This window comes from Myotis yumanensis, unplaced genomic scaffold (genome assembly GCF_028538775.1).
Source record: "Myotis yumanensis isolate MYYU_CA2020_CCGP unplaced genomic scaffold, mMyoYum1.0.hap1 SCAF_6, whole genome shotgun sequence".
NCBI lineage: Eukaryota > Metazoa > Chordata > Mammalia > Chiroptera > Vespertilionidae > Myotis > Myotis yumanensis.
Genome location: NW_027223757.1, coordinates 77614123 through 77636107, shown reverse-complemented (window position 1 = coordinate 77636107; position 21985 = coordinate 77614123). Strand labels below are relative to the sequence as shown.

At 39.0% G+C, this 21985-nt stretch overlaps 1 protein-coding gene across 1 annotated transcript in view; it reads right to left on the bottom strand.

Annotated features, from left to right (window-relative positions):
- Positions 1 to 570: 570 nt before the first annotated feature.
- PKHD1 (PKHD1 ciliary IPT domain containing fibrocystin/polyductin) overlaps positions 571 to 21985 on the bottom strand; it is a 414612-nt gene continuing 393197 nt past the window's right edge. The window contains exons 65-67 of the mRNA XM_070418435.1: positions 21096 to 21254; positions 18627 to 18749; positions 571 to 4875 (exon numbers count right to left, since the gene is read on the bottom strand). Coding sequence (XP_070274536.1) covers positions 4421 to 4875; positions 18627 to 18749; positions 21096 to 21254 — 737 coding nt within the window. The 3' untranslated portion in view covers positions 571 to 4420. The remainder of the gene's footprint in view (positions 4876 to 18626; positions 18750 to 21095; positions 21255 to 21985) is intronic.

Below are 21985 nucleotides of genomic sequence, written 5' to 3'. Positions count from 1 at the left end.
TCTCTAGGTCAAAAGACTTTGAAGGCTGAACTGGATCTTTTTCTTAGGGCCTCACAAGATTTGGGGTGAGAAGCTAAAATATACTTCTTTACCACTTATTTAGAAGGTGTATCTAGTGACATAACAGGAAATCAAGAAGAGAAGTAGTCACAAAAGCCTAGAGAAAAAAGTGGTCCAAAAAGAGGAAGAGAAAGTCTGGACTAGATGCTCCCAAGATGTCATGTAAGATGAGGATAGAGAATTGTTCTTGAGAATTGGAAAAATGGAAGTTCCTGGTGATTGCCGTAAGGGCAGTCTCTGTTCTGTGGAAGGGTTGGAAGGCAGAGGGAAGTCCATGGTGCAGTGAATGAAAACCGAGCAAGTAATGAAATGCGTGAATAAAAGTCTTTCAAAAATTTTGTTGGGAGTGGAAAACTGTGAAGAGATCTAAAGGGGCCTGTATAGAATCAAAGGATCACTCTTTCAAATCCAATTAGATTTCAGAAAGTCCTACAACTGCATTAAATGAACCGTCTGTCTCAAAGCAGACCAGATTGATGGGCAGAATCTACTTTTTCTTGAATTGTTCCAAGCAGAGAAATCCTGGTCTTTATTGAGGACTAATAAATAACAAAGCCAGAAGAATATTTGTAAACAGGCAAGTCTGTATTTTACCACTTAAATCTCATTCAACTTTATAGAAACGTTTTATTTATTTTTTTAACAAATTACATTCTGGAAATGTGACTTGTCTCTCAAATATATATGTAATTAGTCACAGTGCTATAGTGTATGTTGAAATCAACTCTTCTATGCTCAGTAGTATAATTCCTTTTGCTTATAGCTCTTTCAAAGTTGACACTGATACATTATAAATTCCAGAAACAAAATATGGAATAAATGCATGAGTTTTAAAGACAGAATTAATTAAAATCCTTTACTGTTATTGACATACACAATTTTATAGAACCTTGATGGAATATTTGCATGTAATTTACATTCAATTTCCCCATACTCATTTATTGCATAGAGTTTGCATACATTTCAATGTATAGTAATTTTATACATTGGGAGTCAGACAGCAAGACAGAGGGAGTGATTCAACTAGGTAATAATGGAAAGGACTGGGTCCTGAGGGAGCTAAAGGCCTTTTGGTATTCAGTAGCCTCACTGGGCAATAATATGGGCAAGTTTGCTGCAGGACACAACCCTGGGCAGATTGGCTCATCTCTTACTCTGAGATATGAAGTTCAGTCACAGTCTGGTACTTTCCCTGAACACAATCCCCAAAACCCAAGAGATGGTGGAAACTACTCTAAATCCCTTCATTCTTCTCTCAACTTTAATACCCATAAACATTTACAATTCTTTTAAACTATCTAGAATTTTAGTTTGTTCAGAATCTTGGGGGAAAGGAGTTCACCATGTATAGAAAATCAGAAATGGGAGGCAGGAATAGATTCTTTGGAATAACACAGGAACAAGATATTTTTCAGTTATTTATTTGAATAAAGCGTTGTTACTGCTGTAAAATATTTGCTGGGTTACCCATATTAATGGTCTTAATAAGTTTAGGGTTAGCCAGCCTATAGTTATGCTTTATCTAATCAGCTCGTCTCCAGACATGAATGAACTATGAGCTGTTCTATTTGTTTCCAGCATTTACACAATTCTCTCATTTTTTGAGAAGGAAAAAGAGGATGGGCTTAACTATGGTTTGGGCAATTCTGGCCAGACTCTGAAATTCCATGCCCCGTTCGAGAATCCTGCAAGTTACTCTGGATGTTTGTGGCTGTTGTTCAGGCCCAAAGAATCCATTCTGACCACAGGGATCCTGGGCTTTGCTGGGGGTAGAATTAATAGGCTAGTTATAATTGTTCCTAAACAGAAGGATAGAATCAAACTTGCCTTTCAGAAAGATGAGTCTTTTGGCACACGGAGGATAGATAAGACAATAGTCAAAATTGGGAGAAGAGTAAAGAAGGAATAGAAATAACAGAGCTGGTAGCTGACCCTTTGGGAAGGGTAAGATAGAACATGGAATCATGGCCCATTTCTAGATGTCTGGTCTGAGTGCAGGGACGTGGTGTATTGCGTTAGGGAAAGCTTGAGGAGGAGGGGGCTGTGAGGCCATGTTAAGGCATAGTGGCTGCAGGGCATCCGAGCGGATAGTTCTCAGTGGCAGCTAAATATATGGCACAGAGCTCAGGAAAGAAATCTAGGCTGGAATTTGAGATGGTGAAAGAAGTCACCAGAGTGAAAGGGAGAATGTGTAGACAGACCTCAGTAGGTAGTGCTAAGACTCCTACCATTGTATAATCCTCAAAAGCCTTAACTTCTAAAATGTTTTTGTACAAAAAGATCACAGCTCTTTGAGGACTAAAGATTGCAAACAAAATTACTCAGACTAGGAAGCTACAAAAATAAGAAAAAGAACAGGTGATAGCAGGGACGAATTAAACTAGAGACAGCATCGTCTGCCTAAGCCAGTGATGGCGAACCTTTTGAGCTCTGCATGTCAGCATTTTGAAAAACCCTAACTTAACTCTGGTGCTGTGTCACATATAGAAATTCTTTGATATTTGCAACCATAGTAAAACAAAGATTTATATTTTTGATATTTATTTTAGATATTTAAATGCAATTTAACAAAGAAAAATCAACCAAAAAAATGAGTTCGCGTGTCATAGGTTCGCCATCACTGGCCTAAGCCATTCACGTTATTGTTTCTGTTGTTATGTTTTTTAGATACTGTTAGTGCCCCAAAAACATACATCTGCAAAGGGATTTACCCTCCAGGCAGCTATTTTGTGCCTCCACAGTTAATGTCTGTAGGACAGATTGCCCATCCATGCCCTCCTTAAACACAGCGAGTCTGGATTAAGATCTCTTGAAGTATGTCTAATTGTTCCTCCCTCTGTATTCAACACTGTCTCGGAGAAGGCTGCCTATCTCCTTTAGGGGCAGCTTGAAGGTTTGAGATGTCACAAGACACCGAAAGAATGGACAAAGAGGCCGAGAAAGCTCCTGCCAACTGATGGCAAGGTGACACATATTTTCCCATTGATGCCCTGTGATGATGACTTTTTGCCAGTATTTTCTATGGGGCTCATTCTAGAGCATCCTTATTTAAAATTCTGCCATAGAAGAGTCTGTCTCCTTCCTCTGTTGTAATTCAAACACAGGACAGCCCTTCAACCTTCTGGAGGTGGGAAAATCCTGGTTTATACTTAGGAAAAAAGTAAGAGGAAGTTCTTTCTGAAAATCCTGTTCCCCTCTGCTGTCTTTGCTTTATTCCTTCGGAGCACAGGGCCTTCTGGATCCAGAGCCAATGACACAGTCACGCTCCTTAAAGTACCCTTTTGTATGAACATGGACGGGCCCTGTGGAAATGTATGAATTAGGTGACATTGCCATTGGCATCCTCACCCAGCTTAACACCAGTTGACCCTCTACTCTGGTCTCCATCAGAGCCTCTAGCATAGCCCAGAAAGGCTGCACATGTAATCTCTTCCCCACCTCATCAGACAGCTCTATGAAGTACTTTTCCGCCAAAGCAGTTCTCTGATAAATGAATTAACTGATAATCCATTTGGCCACTTGGTTATCCTGGTCTCCCAACACACAGGTTTTTGTTTGTTTGTTTTGTTTTGTTTTTTAATTCCAATTGTAATTTTACCCAGTTACTACTACAAAGAACTATCTAGAAATAACTTTGACCTATAAACAATTTATTTTCCCGAACTTGCTTTTCTTGTATGTTTATATTTAATTAAAAATCTCAGCAAATCCCATGAGAATATCAATTTTCATGTATCAATACTCATGAGGTGCAAACTTGATATGTTTGCTCTATTGTGAGCTCCCAATAATGATTGCATTTAAGCATAAAGTGAAATCAACTTGGAAAAACCCAGGATGTTGTGTTCTAGTTAAAAGGTAAGTTCTGATAGATCCCTTACCATTCAAATGTTCCTATAAGACAAAAAAATATCTTACTGTAACACTGCAGAAATAATCGTAGCAGACCAGATCTTCTCATGACCCCTTAATAAGAGAAGCCCAAAGAATTGGGGTGGTCCTCCTAAAGGAAGCTTAATAACAACCCCTACTGGTATAAGTAAGTGTTATATCATTATTAAGATGGCAAAATCAGGCTTAAATTAACAAGTAAAATATTAACAAATACTTGGGAACCTATTATTTGAATGACATTGGACTAAGATCCATAATAAATACAAAAAACGTATCTAGCATTCTCTCAATCTTCAAGCATTTATATGACTATCTCCCATTTCAAAGTAGAAAAAAAAAGAGATTTTAGAGTCCATGTTCTTCCTTCTTAGTGTCCATATAAGTCAGGCCTCATCTCCCCTGTTCATTTTCAAGAAATATGTTGAACATTCTGACTTTCAGCCCAAAGGCCCACGCTACTCCTGGGTCACAGCTGTTCTTGAATACCTTCGGGATGGACTGAATGAAGGCAGAACGCCTCACTGGCACCACAGGATGCTTTCTTCTCTTGGGAACATCCTGAGCTGCCACCGTCCTTGGCCAGCCGACTCTGTTCCTGCATCTGCTGCCTCCCGTGTCTGAGGTCTGAACAGAGCAGCAGCAGCTGATCTTGACCTGCCAGCTGGTATCTCAACAACTGCTCTTGGGCCTCTTTCCAGTTTCCAGCGTCCTGCATGCACATCTGCTGAGCAGGAGAGCCTGAAGCACAGGTGTGCCCAGGGGATGTGACAGTGGTCGTACTGGGAGCAGATACTGTGGCCTCTTCTCGGCCACCACCCTCTTCTCGTACAGCACGACGGCTAACCTTCCTTCTGGACACCCCGTTTACTGACTGGTGGGGGAGTTGGTTCAGCTTGCCCAGCATGACCTTCATCCTCATATCTGTGAAAAAACAAGTAGGAGAAGAAATAAATTTAGTTCTCAATTACTTGATTATACATGTTGCATACTTAGCGTTCTTGGAAAGACATTGCCATATAATTAAAGATTGAATTTTATCAGCTTATAGATTTCCAAATAATTTTGGATATATATTTTTTTCATAAAAAGAAACACTGTATCCCATTCCCAATTTATAAGTATTAATTATCTAATTAATAAATTAGATAATAAATTCTTCCCAGAGAAACACTTTTGTGATGTTAATGGGTCATTAAGGATTTTTCATTATAAGCAGGACAGCATAAATATGAAAACTAGACTACATTCTGGCCTTACCAAATGGGTTAACTAGTACTTGTATTGAGAAATGTAAGTTCTAAAAACAGTCTTATCTAATACTTTGTTTTTCATGCCAAATTTATAATTTTAATATCTTTGATTTTATAGTAGAAACACTAGAGGACCGGTGCACGGATTCGTGCACGAGTGGGGTCCCTCAGTCTGGCCTGGGGGGATCGGGCTGAAACCAGCTCTCCAATATCCCCCGAGGGGTCCATGATTGCAAGAGGGTGGTTCTTGGGTGATGCACCCCGGAATAGGGCTCCCTCCTCTGAGCATCTGCCCTCTGGTGGTCAGTGCACGTCATAGCTACCAGTCGGACGGTCACTTAGGCTTTTAGATATATAGATGTGTATAAACATATGTAGAGGTAACATATATATAAACATGTATCCATATGAATGTGTATATACATGACTGTGTAACAGTATAAATGAGTACAGGACTGGAGTAAAAAAATTAGGGTTCAAGCTCCCCTTCCCTAGCTACCTGCCTCTTTGACTTCTATCTTATCACTTAGCCTCTCTGGGCTTCAGTTGTATATTTTTACATTACTCTCAGGTGATACTTAACAATTTACTAACATGTATTTCATTTTATTTTTAGTTATTGATTTTGAGAGAGGGAAGGAGAAGAGAGAGAGAGACTGATTTGTTTTTCTACTCATTCATGCATACATTATTTGCTTCTTGTATGTGCCCTGACCTGGAACCCACAATCTTGGCATATCAGGATGTCACTAAACCAACTGAGCTACCCAGCCAGGCCCTGTATTTCATTTTAACAGTCATTATTTTAATTGTTGTTTTTTTCCTTTGACATTTTATTTGCCTTTTATTTTCCTATTCAACAGAATTAATATTCAACTCAAAAGAGTACAACATTGATATTGATTGTGATAAACAGATGACCTGGGTGTTTTTGTCCTTATCTGTCCCAATTCTTTGAAGGATGTATAATAGAAGCAATAAGGCCACTAGCTTTTAAAAAACACGAACATGTCATATGTTAACCTCTAGCTAACCTATCATGTTATTTGAATGATAAATGATGATAAACTAGAATTATATAGAATTTTACTGATACAATTGAGTCAAACCTACCAAAATAGTATTTTATGGTATAAAATATGTGAAAGATGGTCCCTAGAAGCTAGATAGCATAGCAACTAAGAATACGGGCTTGGAATCAAACCAACATGGTTAGATGTGCTGCTTGATCCCTCACTGACTGAATAAATGTGTAAAATGTAGTTACCCTCTGTGTGCTTCAGTTTCCTCATCTGTAAAATAGTAACAACTATAGCAGCTACCTCATAGGATTGTTAGCAGGTTAAAAAGATGAATCATACACCGATCTTGGTGGTTGTAAAGGAGGAAAAGTATTAGTGAAGCTGGCCACACAGTGCTTATAGTCTGTGGGCTAGTTTCAAACAAGGTAAAAAAAAAAAAAAAAGATGAATCATGCAAAGCACTGCCCAGAGTCTGGGATGATAAGGTTAAGAGCTGGATAAATAATAACCATCATAATTAAAATCCCTAATGCTCAGATAGCTCTTAACCCTGCCACACACTGTTCTCAGTGTTTTCTATGCATTCATTCATTTTATCCTCAAAGCTACCTGTGATATTGATTTATAATAAAAACTTCCTTTCTGGCTCTTAAAACCCTTGGAATTCCCTAAGTGATAAAAGCAGTAAAAATGCCTGTTATGTTAACAAGGTGACTTTTGGCCCTGGCCAGTGTGGCTCAATTGGTTGGGAGGATCCCATGTACCAAAACGTTGCTGGTTCCATTCCCGGTCAGGGGACATGTCCCGGTTGCACGCTTGATCCCCAGTAGGGGGTGAGCAGGAGGAAGCAGATCCATGTTTTGCTCTCACATCAATGTGTTTCTCTCTATCTCTCCCTCTCTCTTCCTCCCTCTCTAAAAATAAAATTTTAAAAATCTTTAAAAATAAAATAATAAGGTGATTTTTGGACCCCACATAGGATAGGGGCTGGATGGGGGCTGGTTGCTAGGAGAATCAACCATGTAATTAAAGGGTTGAAACTCCTTCCAGCTGAGTATTCAAATGTATTTCATTTAAAGTATTTTATATCTATGTAGTGCTTTAGTCTCTGGCTGCATCCTGCTCTAAACCCAAATGTTTTCATTCTTTCCCATAATTACCTCATTTCCCACTTGTAAGAATTATCTTAAAACACACCCTAGTTCTGCCCTGGCCAGGTGGCTCAGCTGGTTGGAGCATTGTCCCATACACCAAAAAGGTTTGACTCTCAGTCAGGGCACATGCCCAGGTTGCGGGTTCAATCCCTAGTCAGGAAGCCTATGGAAAGCAACCAATCTCTCTCTCTCTCTCTCCCTCCCCCCACCCCCAGGTCATTAAACATATCCTTGGGTGAGGATTAAAAAACAAAACACCCTAGTTCTCAAATATTTTATCCTATCTTTTAAAACTCTCTGCCTTCTTTAATTCATCTCCCCACTCATGAGTTTTTTATGTTTATATTACATTGAGTGTTGAGGGATATGTCAATTTATTTGTTATAAACAATAAGGTATTGCCTGGCTACTGTTGCTCAGTGGTTGAGTGTCAACCCATGCACCAAGAGGTCATGGGTTTGATTCCTGGTTTCGGGCCTGATGCCCAGTAAAGGGGGTGCAGGAAGCAGCTGATTCATGTTTCTCATTGATGTTTCTCTCTCTCCCTTCCTTTCCCTTCCCCTCTCAAAAATCAATAAAAACATTAAAAAAAAAACAATAAGCTATTATAGTTTAATTTTTAAAAGTTTTATTCAATTACAGGTTTTTTAACATAATAAAGGAAATTCAAAAGTATTCTATGTTAATGAATATGTTAACATTCATATTACCACGTGTTTTTTTGTAGAGAAAAGCTAATATAATTTAAAGTAACACACAGGTGATTGTAGCAATTATCACATGTTGAGTATATATATATATATATATGTTAATCCTTATAACAACCCTCTGAAATAAGTACTATTATTATATCTGTTTTAGAAGGAAGTCCACTGAGGTGCAGAAAGATTAAGTAACTTTCCAAGGCCATGTACAAAGTAGTGACAGATGTTATTTACTCCACAGAATTGAAGATTGTTAGCTCCAGAGTCTATATTCTAATCTAAGCACTCCTCAATATTTTGTGAAGTTAGAGATAGCAATGAGGATTTAAGAAGACTGTTTGGTTGAGTACATGCATGGCAGTTTGGCATACATATGAATGTTATTCCTTATGTACCTTACAGTGAAAAAAGTTTGAGAACTGTCCTAAATCCCCAAAAGGGTAAGTGGCAATACCAATATTGACATTTCTCAACCTTGCTTTTCTCACATCTCATCCGCAAATTCATTAACCACTGTTTTGTATACTATGTAAATGATAATTTTTAACCTGTGTATTATGCTTCTCATTCAGTTTACTGAGACCTACCTTGGTTCATGTTAGAAGACAGTAATCATGTCTATATTATACTATATAGTACATTATTAGGACAAAAAGTGTACTAATTTTCTATTCAATTTAATCTAAAAATGAATGGGAATGGAGGTGAGAAAGAGAAGGTAATAGTAATAATACAAATATATGTGATACGCTTTGATATACGGCAATAAAATGAGAGAGTATCATGTTGTTTATATTGTTTCTATGATGCATCAACTAATATTCTGCTAAACCCATGTTACCCATATTTCCTCTCTTCTTTTCCACAGACTTTTGCCTAGCAAGTATCTGCCATGACCACCTAACTATGGATTATTCTCTTAGATCTATGGGAACCACCAGGTTATACTAGTTTCCCTATGGGATCTCAACTCCTGCCAGAACTGTTCCTTGACTAGGTCAGACTACATTGATTTACGCCTCAACACTTGTTGACTAGAGTTTTTCCTTTGACTTGTGCAACTGCTTCTATTATTGGTCAATTTCCCTTGTATGACAGTTTTGTCTTCCTCTTTGAATGTTGAGTTCCTTCAGGGATGGAACTTTTTGTGCCATCAACCTTGTCTCCCTCTCATGCTCAGTTCTATGCCAAGTACTGATCTCAGTGTCATTTCCATAAGTACTGCTCCCACCAGGAGGAAAAGACATAGTTTATTGAGATCAGCAAATAAACAAAGAACAAGAATATTAAATTGTCACATAGAAACATACTTAAAAAGGGGGGAAAAAAGACTTAGCATTTTTATTCCTTGGTAAAAAACCAATACCACTCTATACAAGGGGCATCAAACACAGCAAGTCACCTATTTTCAACCCATTGAAGATGTTATCCTGTTTTTGAGAGCTCGTCATTGGAAATCCGTTACCTCCTGTTCTTCAAGTCTGCATTCTTTAAGAAAAGACTAACACAAGCATAGCTTGCCTTTGCAAGCCCCAAAACATTTAAAAATCTCCCATGAATTATTTACATGGCAGCCCCAATCAGCAACGTACCTGACAGACTCCCTAGCCGGAATGAAAGCGCACTGAGTAAAGGTGCCCAGGGAGGCGGGCCGCCTCCCACTGTGAGGTTATAGACAGAACTAAGTCAGCACACATTATATGTCAGCACTAACATCAGAAGGAATCAGATCCTTTGATCTCGGACCTCCATAGGAAGCTTAGATCTCAGACAAATTAGATAAAAAATGAATTTGTAGCAGATATGTGTCCTAAGGCACTCATTCAGCAGAATGTTTGGGTTTTAGGGAAGGCAGAATATTGAGTATCAAAACATATGAATTGGTATGCCTCCTTTCCACCTCCGCCTTGACGAGTTCCCATTAAAATGGAAAGATGAAGTTTCAAATTGCCCTCTACGCCTCTTAGAATCCCGTGGTTTTGCTCAAGTTTTGGGAAAATGGCATAAAACGTGGGAACTTATATCCCGTCCCCATGAACAGAAGGACTTGGTGATTTGGAGGTCTGTCTATGTTTACCCACAGTCAGCTATCCTCACCCTCTTCTTTCTGTCTTCTAAAACTCTCTTGGGCAACAAACATACGCTGTGCCTGTGTTGTGTGATTTGTGTGGGTACTAGTTACTGGCTTCCTTTGCAATGGAAACATTAACAATGGCTGTCCCCTCAGTCCCTACCCCACGCCCACTGTGCATATCTTCCCAGCCCAATCCCCCGTGCCGTACTCAGTGTTGGATGACCTGGATTCAGTACACAAGCCCCGTACAATCACCTGAACCTTGGGATTTTAGAATAATCTAAAGCAGAGAAATGAACTGCTGATCAACCAACATAAAGAATGTAAAAGGTTGCAGGTTTGATCCCTGGTTGGGGGTGTGTAGAGGAGGCAACTAATGAATGTTTCTCACCTCTCTCTCTCTCTCTCTCTCTCCCCCTCCCCCTCTTCTTCTCTCTCTAGAAATCAATGAAAGCATATCCCTGGATGAAGATTATAAAAAAGAATGTACTACAACTTGGTTTCTCATTTGACAATAATGGCAACAGCCCTACCCACGTATTGAAGAAGGTCTATGCAATGGTTAATAAATAGTATCAAAGTATTCATTCTAATTTATTAATTGATAAATATTAATTAATCAATAGCATACTATTTCTTATGTTTTCCAGGTTATTTGATCAAGTGAAAAAATTATCATTTATTTTTTAATAAGCAGTGCATGACAACTCAGGAAGGTATGAACATTTTAAAAAGAGAAAGAATGAAAGAATACCTTTGGTCTCACATTATATCATAAGTGGTCTCTATTTTATTGTTTTTATAATACTCTAGCAATGTAATGTTTTAATAAACCTAATTTAACTCAATCCATCTAGAGTTTACTTTGGTATGTTTTTTGAAGCATAAATTTAGATTGCTAAATGTCTTAAATAGTCAAATTTCCTAGCTCCATATATAGACTAATGCTTCTGTTTTCCTTTATTTTTATCTCCTTGATCCTTTATTACATTTCTGGATCTAATATTTATATCTATATCTAATTGAGATTGTTTCCGCTAAGGTCCTCATATTTCCTTGTGTCAGTATCACATTGTCTTAAGAATAGTAACATAAATATGATCTCTGGTTGAGCTACCCTTTCCCATTGCCATAAAATCCATTATTAAAAAAATAACTTTGTGTCATTGTTTTATATTTTCTGAAGAATTTTAGATTCATCTTATGTTGTTCTACTCTGTATAAAATAACTGAAACTGTGATAAACCAAAGTTAATTTAGGAATAACTGAGGTTTTTGTAATATTAGTCAATTTAATTAGAAACATGCTATAATTTCCTATGAATTCTAGTCTTCTCTTTAAGTTATTCAATATAATATAGTTTATTTTTTAATAAGTCTAATATATCTCTTGTTAAGTGTTTTTGTTTTCTAAGACAGCATATTATTTGGTCACTATTATGTATTTTATTATGTTTCCTAACTGTAAATGAATGACTTACACAATGTTATTTTGCATAGATTGGCATTATCTACACTAATAAAAGAGAAACATGGTAATTGGCGTACGACAGCTACCATTCCCATTGGCTAATCAGCATATCCTTATGCAAATTAACTGTCAGCCAAGATGGCGGCCGGCAGCCAGGCAGCTGGAAGCGAACATGAGGCTTGCTCCAGTGACTGCAGACGGCAACGTTCCCTGCCTCACTTGCTGGCCTCCGAGCTGGCAGTTTGAAACATTCTAACAAATATAGGCCAGGATCTCAGAGCTGAAGTTATACATTGTTTCGATTATAGAACCGAAACAAACCAGATACCTGCTCTCAGAGCTAGAGCCAGAGCTAAAGCTGGCCCAGAATAAAATTAAAAAAAGGAGCCATTGGGAGCTTCAATCAACAACCGTCAGCCTGAAAGCAGCCCTCAGCCCCTCACCCAGACTGGCCAGTCACCCCAGTGGGGACCCCCACCCTGAAGGGTGTGTGACCAGCTGCAAACAGCCATCATCCCCTCATCCAGGCTGGCCAGGCACCCCAGTGGGGACCCCCACCCTGATCCAGGACACCCTTCAGGGCAAACCAGCCGGCCCCCAGGCCTCTGTCCTATATAGTAAAAGGGTAATATGCCTCCCAGCACCGGGATCAGCGGAGCCACGAGGCCTCCTGGCACCGGATCAGCGTGACGGGGGGCAGCGCCCAAACCCCCTGATCGGCCCTGCTCTGTGTGTGACAGGGTGTGGCGCCCCCCCCCCCCCCCCACGGGCCCTGCTCTGTGTGTGACAGGGTAGAGCCATAACCTCCCCATCGGCCCTGCCCTGAGTGTGACAGTGGCTGTGCCCCAACCCCCTGATCGGCCCTGCTCTGTGTGTGACAGGATGCGGCGCCCCAACTCCCACCCCCCCACGGGCCCTGCTCCGTGTGTGACAGGGTGCGGCACCCCAACTCCCCGCCCCACGGGCCCTGCTGTGTGTGTGACAGGGTAGAACCATAACCTCCCCATCGGCCCTGCCCTGAGTGTGACAGTGGCGGCGCCCCAACCCCCTGATCGGCCCTGCTCTGTGGGTGATAGAGGGTGGCGTCCCAACCCCCTGATCCGCCCTGCTCTGTGTGTGACAGGGGGCGGTGCCCCAACTCCCCTATTGGCCCTACTCTGTGAGTGAGAGGGGGAAGCTCCTCAACCCCCTGTTGGGCCCTGCTCTGTGTGTGACAGGGTATGGAGCCCCAACCCCCCTGATGGGCCCTGCTCTGTGCGTGTCAGGGGGCAGCGCCCCAACTCCTGACCAGGGGCTGCACCTAGGAATTGGGCCTGCCCTCTGCCACCCGGGAGCAGGCCTAAGCCAGCAGGTCATTATCTCCCGAGGGGTCCCAGACTGGGAGAGGGCACAGGATGGGCTGAGGAACCCCCTTTCCCCCCGAGTGCACAAATTTTTGTGCACCGGGCCTCTAGTCTATAATAAAAGGGTAATATGCTAATTAGACTGAACGTCATTCCGTAAGTCCTTCTGGGCCTGAATGAGGTATGCAGCAGTATCTTCCTGCAAAGACAAAGGCAAAAGCAGTGGCAAGGAAGCTGGGGCATGAAACTAAGGCAGCCAGCAGAAAGCATCATCTGGGTCCGGGTGCCAGAGGGAAGCCAGTGCCGGCAGCCGGGGTAAGAAGGCCTACTCTTGCACAAATTTCATGCATCAGGCCTCTAGTACTTGAATAAGTTACTCAAGTTATTTATAATTTATAGCAGTTAATTATTAAGTCTTTTAAGTTAATATTAAATAACTATATCATCTGCAAATCAGCATGTGTTTTATCCAACATTGTCTCTTGACTTTGCTGTACAATCTGACTGCATATTTTAGCATCCCATCATACATGTTATATTATTATGGTAAGAGCGAATCATGTGTTTGTCCTCATTTAAGGAGGAATTCTTCTAATATTCCAATGGTTAATGCGATATTGAATCTTGGTTGTAAATAGCATTGGAACTCTCCATCTTATTTAGCAGGCAGGTTCTTTTTCCTGGTTGCTTTAAAACAGTTTTCTTAAAGAATTAAGTGCTAGATTTTAGTCATGTTTTTAAATTAGGAGATGCTTACATTTTTATTATGTAACATGGACATGCTATTTACTAATAATTTCCAAATATAATTTTACTTTCTGGGAACTTACGACAATTTCTAGTCCTGAGATGTTTTGTTTTTCCCTGACTCCAGACATCTTGAACCCTTCCCTCTCCTCCCCACTCCCTGTTGTTTTCATAGCTTTGTACTTTAAAAGGACACTGATAGTCCTTTATATTTTACATTCACAGAACACACCATATATAGTCAACAGGACTCTAAAATGGTAGAGATGAATCTCTGAAGTTGATGGTGCCATTCTTATATTTGTTTTCCATTCCCATTGATTTCACACACATATGTATTTATATAAAAATAACACATATATATTTTTTATAAAGGACCAGTGGCCAAAGATCAGTGTGTGATTTGGAGAAGACAGCCCTGAGGTATGCAGCACTATCTTCCTGCAAAGACAAAGGCAAAAGTGGTGGCAAGGAAGCTGGGGCATGAAACTAAGGCAGCCAGCAGAAAGCATCGTCTGGAAGCAGGAAGTCACGGTTTGCCTATTGTTAGGATGCAAAATATGTGCAATCACTATCCTAATATTAATTTTGTGAACCTGAATAAACTTTGTATATCTCTTTTAGAAAATATAAGGTTTTCTTTTTTTCCCCAAACAGTTCAAAGAACTGCTGGAATTTCATCTCTATCTTCATCATTCGCTTAACAGTAGTCATCAGTGGTCTATATTGTAACATCCTATCGTAAAAGTGCTTTGGGGATTAGAAAAGATACAGAATTTATAGGATAGGATCTGGACAAAATGAGCACAAATAATTACATTGCATATAAAAGGTGTTAAGCGAACAAGAGGAAAGTGTTATAAAAGTTGACAGAAAAAGACTATCCCTTTTACAAAAGAGAATTTGAAAAAGAGAAAAAATATTTGACCTGTGATTGGAAGGAACAGAACATATTAGATATGTGGATAAATAGGGTGTTAGAATGAGAGACCATTGCTAACTACTGTTGAGTGAATAATGAAGATGTGAATTTTGAAACTGGGAGGCTATGTTGTGTTTGGGGTATACTCTCCTGGAGGGAAACGCAATAGGGTGTGGAGGTATGGACATTAAGGAGTGTACTAACTGAGGCTGAACTAAAGATATACCCATGAACTAGAGCAGAAGACAAAAAGCAGACATGGCAAAGGTGCAATTGATAAAACTTGGCAAATAAAGGCATGTAGTGGTAAAGGTTAAAGTTAATTCTAAGATGTAGGAGATTTGGGGGGGGGGGGTCCTTCACCAAATTAGGAGAATAGGGAACAGTTGAGAAGGAATGATATAAAAATTGAACATTGACAAAGCAAAGCTGATACCCATCCTGGCATTTCTGTAAACCTAGGTTTGTGCAAACCAGACAACCAAAGCACTTAGCAAATGAGATGAAACAGTGTGGTATGATTTAGGAGCTAGACTAGAGGAACTAAACATGTAACTTAGAATAATGATATTCTTTCTCTCTTTTTGGTATTTTCTCTTTCCTTTAAATTCTTCAAATACACCTTGTTGTTGTGATTGCATTATACTTAATCATTTTTGCTTGGAATTCTTCTTTCATTTTCCCTAAAATATTATGCTTGTGTCCCAACAATATTCGAAGCTTATAATGGACCGAGGACCTGATATCACAGCTTTGTAACTGCATGGAGAGAACCTTATAAGGTACTAAATAAATATCAGGAGGTAAATACTTTATAATATTTATTGGTTGATAAAATCTAATTGCACCCACTAAGCCATTCCAGAAGTCTCTCACTTAAATGTTACAAAGATGAGTAATAGCTTTTGCCAGCGTTTCTCAACCTTGGCGTTATTGACAATTTTAAGTCAAGTGATCTTTATTGTGTAGGTGGTCCTGTGCATTGTACGGTGTTTACAGTATCCCTGATCTCACTAGATGTCAGTAGTGTCCCCTTCCCCCAAGCTATGACACAAAAATGTCTTCAGACATTGCAAATGTCCTCTGAAGGTAGAATGACCAACTGTCCTAATTTGTCTGGGACTGAGGGAGTTCTTGGGACACAAAACTTTGAAGGTTAAAACTAAGAAAGTTCTGAAAACCAGAATGTGTTTGCCACCCTACTCGGGGAACAAAATTGCCCCTCGTTGAGAACCACTGACCCGGGGGAACAGAGAGCCATCTATGTGCTATGAACTCCAAAAACCATAAGTACTACTGTGGAGGCACACCTTTAGAATGCTTGGAACCCACAGAGAAAATACTCATTTTCATTGAGGTGAAAAGGATTGGGGAAGACTTTTAAAAATAAGGAGGCACTTCAGGTGGTGCATAAAAGCTTGAGTAGATTTTAACAGGTGAAGACAAACCATCCAATTGGAAGCAATTGTGCAAGCAAGTGGGTGGGAAGGTGTTACACAAGTCCCTGGATGAGTGAGCTAGCGTGGTGAGCACTGGTATAAGCAGGGGGCAGGAAGGTGAAATCCAAACTAAGATTCGGAAGGCAGGACAGAGTCAGGTCTTGAAGGGCTTTCCGTTTTAAATAACAGTTTAAAACAACAATAAATAACACCTATACTATATACCAAGCTTTTTCTGCATTCATTACTGATTTTGACTCACTTCATTGGCACAACCACCCTAAAGGTAGGCAGTATTGTGCCAGCTTTACAGAAGAGAAAACTGAAGGGCACAGAGAGGCCAGCTGACTTGTTTGAGGCCCCAAAGTAAGTCGACAAGAGAGTCAGGATGAAACCCAGTTCATCTGACTCCTGAGTTTCATGTCCTGAATTGTCACATTCTCCTGCCTCTCCAATTGACAGTGGAAACTCATTAACTCTCCTGAGTAGCAGACTGACAAGAGCAAATGTGAATTTTAAAAGCCGGATCAGATGGCTCTGTAATGTCCAAAACCTGGTGGGTAACAGTGAAATACGAGGGATATATCCTTCACTCCCTTCTTTCCCCATGGCAGCTCTCTAGCTCCCCGCAGATTGCATCCATACAATTTTTGGTAAAAGCCATAACATGGTGAGTTTACAGTCTAAATCTACTGGAAATAATTAGCGGAAATAATTCCATCCGCTAAATAATTTTAGAGCTATGGCAATGCTTAGTGAATGCAAAGGTCTTATAAGAGGGATAGCCAATTACTTTATTAGCAAATGCTGAAAGTTTAAAAACACAGAGGGAACAGGGACACTAAAGTGCTATGCAAAAAATGAAATAACACCAAATTTATTTAAAGCTAGCGATAATTAGGTGTTATGTAGCTGGTAATAATTTTCAAAGAAAAGCAGGAGATGCCTCATTACTTGCCTTGGAAACAAAGCTCTTTAGATTTGGACAAACCTTAAAAGATGAGGAAAAAATCTGCTATGATCCCCAGGGGAGGATTCATACAACACATCTTTCTATTTTTAACTCGGATGCCTTAATAAAATGGCCTCTCTGACACTCCCATCTCTTCCATCTAAACCCTTCCACAGGAGCCCTGTCCCTTGTCTCATTCCAGATAATTTATTAATAAGCCACCACATAAAAAATGTTCCCTAATAAAACACCCAGGCATTGTGGACTGTCTAATGTAGTTAATTTCAGCAGGGCAACTGAGATTCATGTAGAGATGGCCATATTAGATTAGGGGAGAGATTAGCATCACTGTTGCCATTCCCTGAAGAATAGAGCTAAATACCCTATCCTTCATTCACAGAGCTGAGTTCAGATGATTGTTTTGAAATACTGGTCCTGAATTTGCATGCAATAATACAGACTTCCAGAAGCCTAAGTTAAAGCAGTATTAGATGGAATCTAGAAAGAATTCCCCTTCTCTCTCTCTCCATTCTTCTCACTCCCCACTCCCCTAACCTCCCCCTCCACCTTTTGGGGCAGGTCCAGGAGCTGAAGTATAACTGACTAATTTGTTAAAAAATAAAAATAACCTCATTTTCTCCATGGGGAAAAAATACAAACAGGCAAACAAACTGATACACACACACACACACACACACACACACACTTACTGGAATTCATTGAACTAGTTAGATTGAAGCAGAACAACATTGGACTACTATTTCTGGGTTAAGCACACACTCAGAACCATTAAGATTCATATTCATTTTCAAGCAGAAAACATGATAATTGGCTATTACTTAGAAAAAATAGAAATATTCTCTTTAGAGCATATGTTTCAAAATGTTTTAGATCCATGGAAATTATGTGAATATTTTTCATACACCACATCTATTGGCAAATGGATTTTGTGATATGTCCACTGTCTTTCTCTTTTCTTTATCCTTAGAAGGACAAGGGCAAAACATTGGTTTGAGGCAAATACCTATCTCTTGTCTGCTTGGCACCAATCTAATGGCAATTTAACAATATAACAAGCGAAGTCATTTGGTATAGTGTACGACGTAAGCAGATAATCCATTTTGCTAAAAGAACAACTAAGCAACAGAGCAGAACTTGACAAAGCTAACTCATTTCTTGAGGGTTCTATATTCAATCTAATTTGCATAGTTGGTATTTGGCAGCTACACTCTCTTCTGTCCCAAATTCAATACTGTTTGCCAAACTGGCAGCTTTGCAATAGCTAAGGGAAAGATTATATGCCTCAACTCTGGTTTTCCCTTTCTCTGTGTAACAAATTCAAATGGTAAGCCAATAATCTTCTACTAAGTAAGAAAACATAAATATCAAATTTAATAACTGGTTAATAGATGAGTGATCAGCTATCCTTGCAGATTCCTATGCTAGGGTATAATTTCCTTGAGAAGTAACAAAGACTGAAAGAAAGGGCTATATGCTAAGTTCATTCAGAAACTGACAGCCAGGGGGAGAGGAAGGCTATGGGTCATCCACACTTTGTGTCTCTGGTGGGGATCATCCCATTGTCCCAGCTTACCTTCTCCCACAATGGGGTCTTCTTTTTCAGTCTCTACCTCTGATCCTTGGCGTTTAGATGAGACATGGACATGATTCTTTTGATCATTAGTCTGGGATGCAGAAATATCTTCACTTTTTATTTCTAAATTAATGAGAAAAGGAAGTGTGTTTCTTGTTGTTTGTTTTTTTCCAGAATAAAATAACATTTTTATTTTTAAATGGGCCCTGAGTGTTAAGATATTTCCTTGGATGCCACCCCCAAATGATTGTGAAATAAATGCAATAGAATGCATACTGACTACCAACTACTGAACACCTGAAATGTGACTAGTTCGCATTGAGATTTGCTGTAAATGTACAACATACACCTAATTTTGAAAACAAAAGTAAAATATATAACATTTTCATATTCATTACATGTTGAAATAAATTTTGATATATTGGGTTAAGTGGCTTCTAGAAAATTACATTATGTGCCTCACATTTGTGACTCATGTTTTATTTTTATTGGACCTAGTTGGCATAGAATGTTATTAGTGTTTTTTAACCTTTTATCTTGAAATAATTATGGATTCACAAGAAGTTGCAAAGAAACATTCAGGGAGAACAATTTCATTTATTCTAAAATGTTCATTTTAGCCATTTGAAAAGTACAAGAAAAAAAAATATATATAATCAGCTCATATATATATATATATATATGAACTGATTATTGCATACTCCCCCCCCCCCCCCCGCATAAAGTTCCTTCTGATCACTTTAAATTTTTTAATAGAAATTTAGGAGTCTATGTTCACACAGAACAATAAGAGAATTTAATACAGAGAAATGTGCCCATAGATATTGAAAAGTTCAAAGAACAAAAAGAGGACATTGGGTAACTGATAGGTTAGTAACTGTAGAAAGAAGCTTCCTCTAGACTAGTGGTTCTCAACCTTCCTAATGCCACGACCCTTTAATACAGTTCCTCATGTTGTGATGACCCCCAACCATAAAATATTTTTGTTGCCACTTCATAACTATAATTTTGCTACTGTTATGAATCGTAATGTAAATATCTGATGCAGGATGTATTTTCATTGTTACAAATTGAACATAATTTAAACATAGTGATTAATCACAAAAACAATATGTAATTATATATGTGTTTTCCAATGGTCTTAGGCGACCCCTGTGAGTGGGTTTTTCGACCCCCAAAGGGGTCACGACCCACAGGTTGAGAACCACTGCTCTAGACCTAGGGGAACAAAAGAGAAGAAATGGGGTGAACAGAGCTTAGTGTAGGTCCTTCCAAGGCTGGTAAGTTTAGCTATAAAAGGGAGGATGAGAATTAAATTACTTCACAGAGTCACATGAGATTAAAATTATGAAATGTCTTTGTTTTCAAATAGGAAAGCAACACACACAAACACAATGAACTTTAGATTTGAAAACAAAGACCAAAACTTGGGGTTCAAAGTATCACTGGCACCTACGCAGGGTGAGGAGATCTTGTTCTTCCTAAGAAAGACCAGGAATCCTGAAGTTTCCTTATAGTTTGCCCAGACCCATCATGACAAGGAGAGAGGTAGAAATGTCAGGCTGAAGCTGGTTCGAAATAGTGACTCTTCCAGTCATGTCACCATGCTTTTTCCATTCTCCTCCCTTTATTTTGACTTTCTCTCTTTGCCTCTCCTCATTTTACCTCTCTATATATTCACTCATATCCCTTTGGTTTCCTAATATCTCCTAGTATCACAAGTGTTTCATCCACTCATTTGCTGGGAGTTTAAGATGGGTAGAGTAAGGAATTTGCTTTTCTTTCTCCCACACTCTAAGAACAGAATAGAAGACAGAAAGAAGCCTTTTTTACAGAACTTCTTTTCCTCAGTGATTTTTCCATGTCTCTAGTGAGAGAGAGAGAGAGTTGCTTATGGGAAAATGTCTAAGAGCATAATTTCTATGCTCCTAGAGAAAACATAAATAAAACACTAAGCACTCTCTTCCCTCTTTTGAAGGAGAAGAGGGCATTCCCCTTTGAAGACTTTGAGCTCACCTTTCGGAGGGTTCCCTGGGCAATGGAGCGTAGAGTTTCAGAGAATAAGATCTGGAACCAAACTGCCTGGCTTCTTCCTGACTGTGGACCGTGGGATAAGTAACTTAGCCTTTCTGAGCCTCATTCTCCACCTCCATAATATAGACATAGTATTTGGTACCTCTTTTATAGGGCTGTTATGAATATTAGATAAATTCATGTATCTAAAGTACTTAGAGCCTGGTCTATAGCGAGTGCTCAATAAATTTGAACTTTTATTAGTATTGCTATTATTATTTAAGATTAGGCAATTCTTATCTTTACTGTATGAATTAAATAAATTAGCTACATGTAGCTTAATATGTTGCAAAAGTTCATACATGTTTTTCATTGGGGAAGTAAAAGAAAGGTTAATATGTTATACATAATGGCATTTTCCCTCCAATATTTTCATTCAAAAAAAAAACTACATACTTCTGCTTTTGCTTTTCTTAAACCAACAGCACACCAGACAGCACAGAGCCAGCCACGAGACCACTGAGCACAGGGAGGCAGACAGGATGATGGTCGACTTCTCTGACCTAGTCACAGGTAAGATGGCGAATGGCCTGGATCGAGTCGTAAAATTGGTTCCTGTAAAAAAAAAAAAAAAAAATCTCAATAATAACTGTGCTAATATAACATTGTGGGAAAATATGCTTACAACACTTAGTAGGTTTAATAAATATTTATTGAATTAAATGACTAAATAAATGAACCTAAAATTAATTCAAGATTTGTATTGCTAAAGAACTACAGGAATCCAATTCCAATGATAATGCACAATTGTTCTCTCTAATTTGTCAAACATTGATGAGGAATTCTTCCAATTCTCCCCTTATATTCTGTCTTACGTTCTCCACCAATGCAAAATTTCAGTTTCATTCTTATGTTCCATTAATTAAAATAGAAATGCTCTGAGTTCTAGAATGTATGAAACTACTTGCTGTGACATATGTATCCTACTTAAAATATGGCATGTAGCAAAAAGACATGGCACCAAGACTCTTACTACAGGGTCAAGAGAACTTCAAATGTCGAGAACTGCAAATTTTGTTATCTGGAAAAGTGGGGGTAGAGCATGGTAGCTGAGCCACTTGGCTATGAAAGATGGAACAAAATGGGTAACTCTACGGAGTGAATCTTTCTAAGAATTCATCACAAACATGTAATAGACTGAACATTTTGACTGCTTACTCCCTTATTATTTTGAAACAAAGCATAAAAGAATTTAAAAAAACACCTTATCTATACACATAAAAATATGTACACAAATATTTATAACACCTCTATTCATAATCACCCAAACTCAGAAACAACCCAAA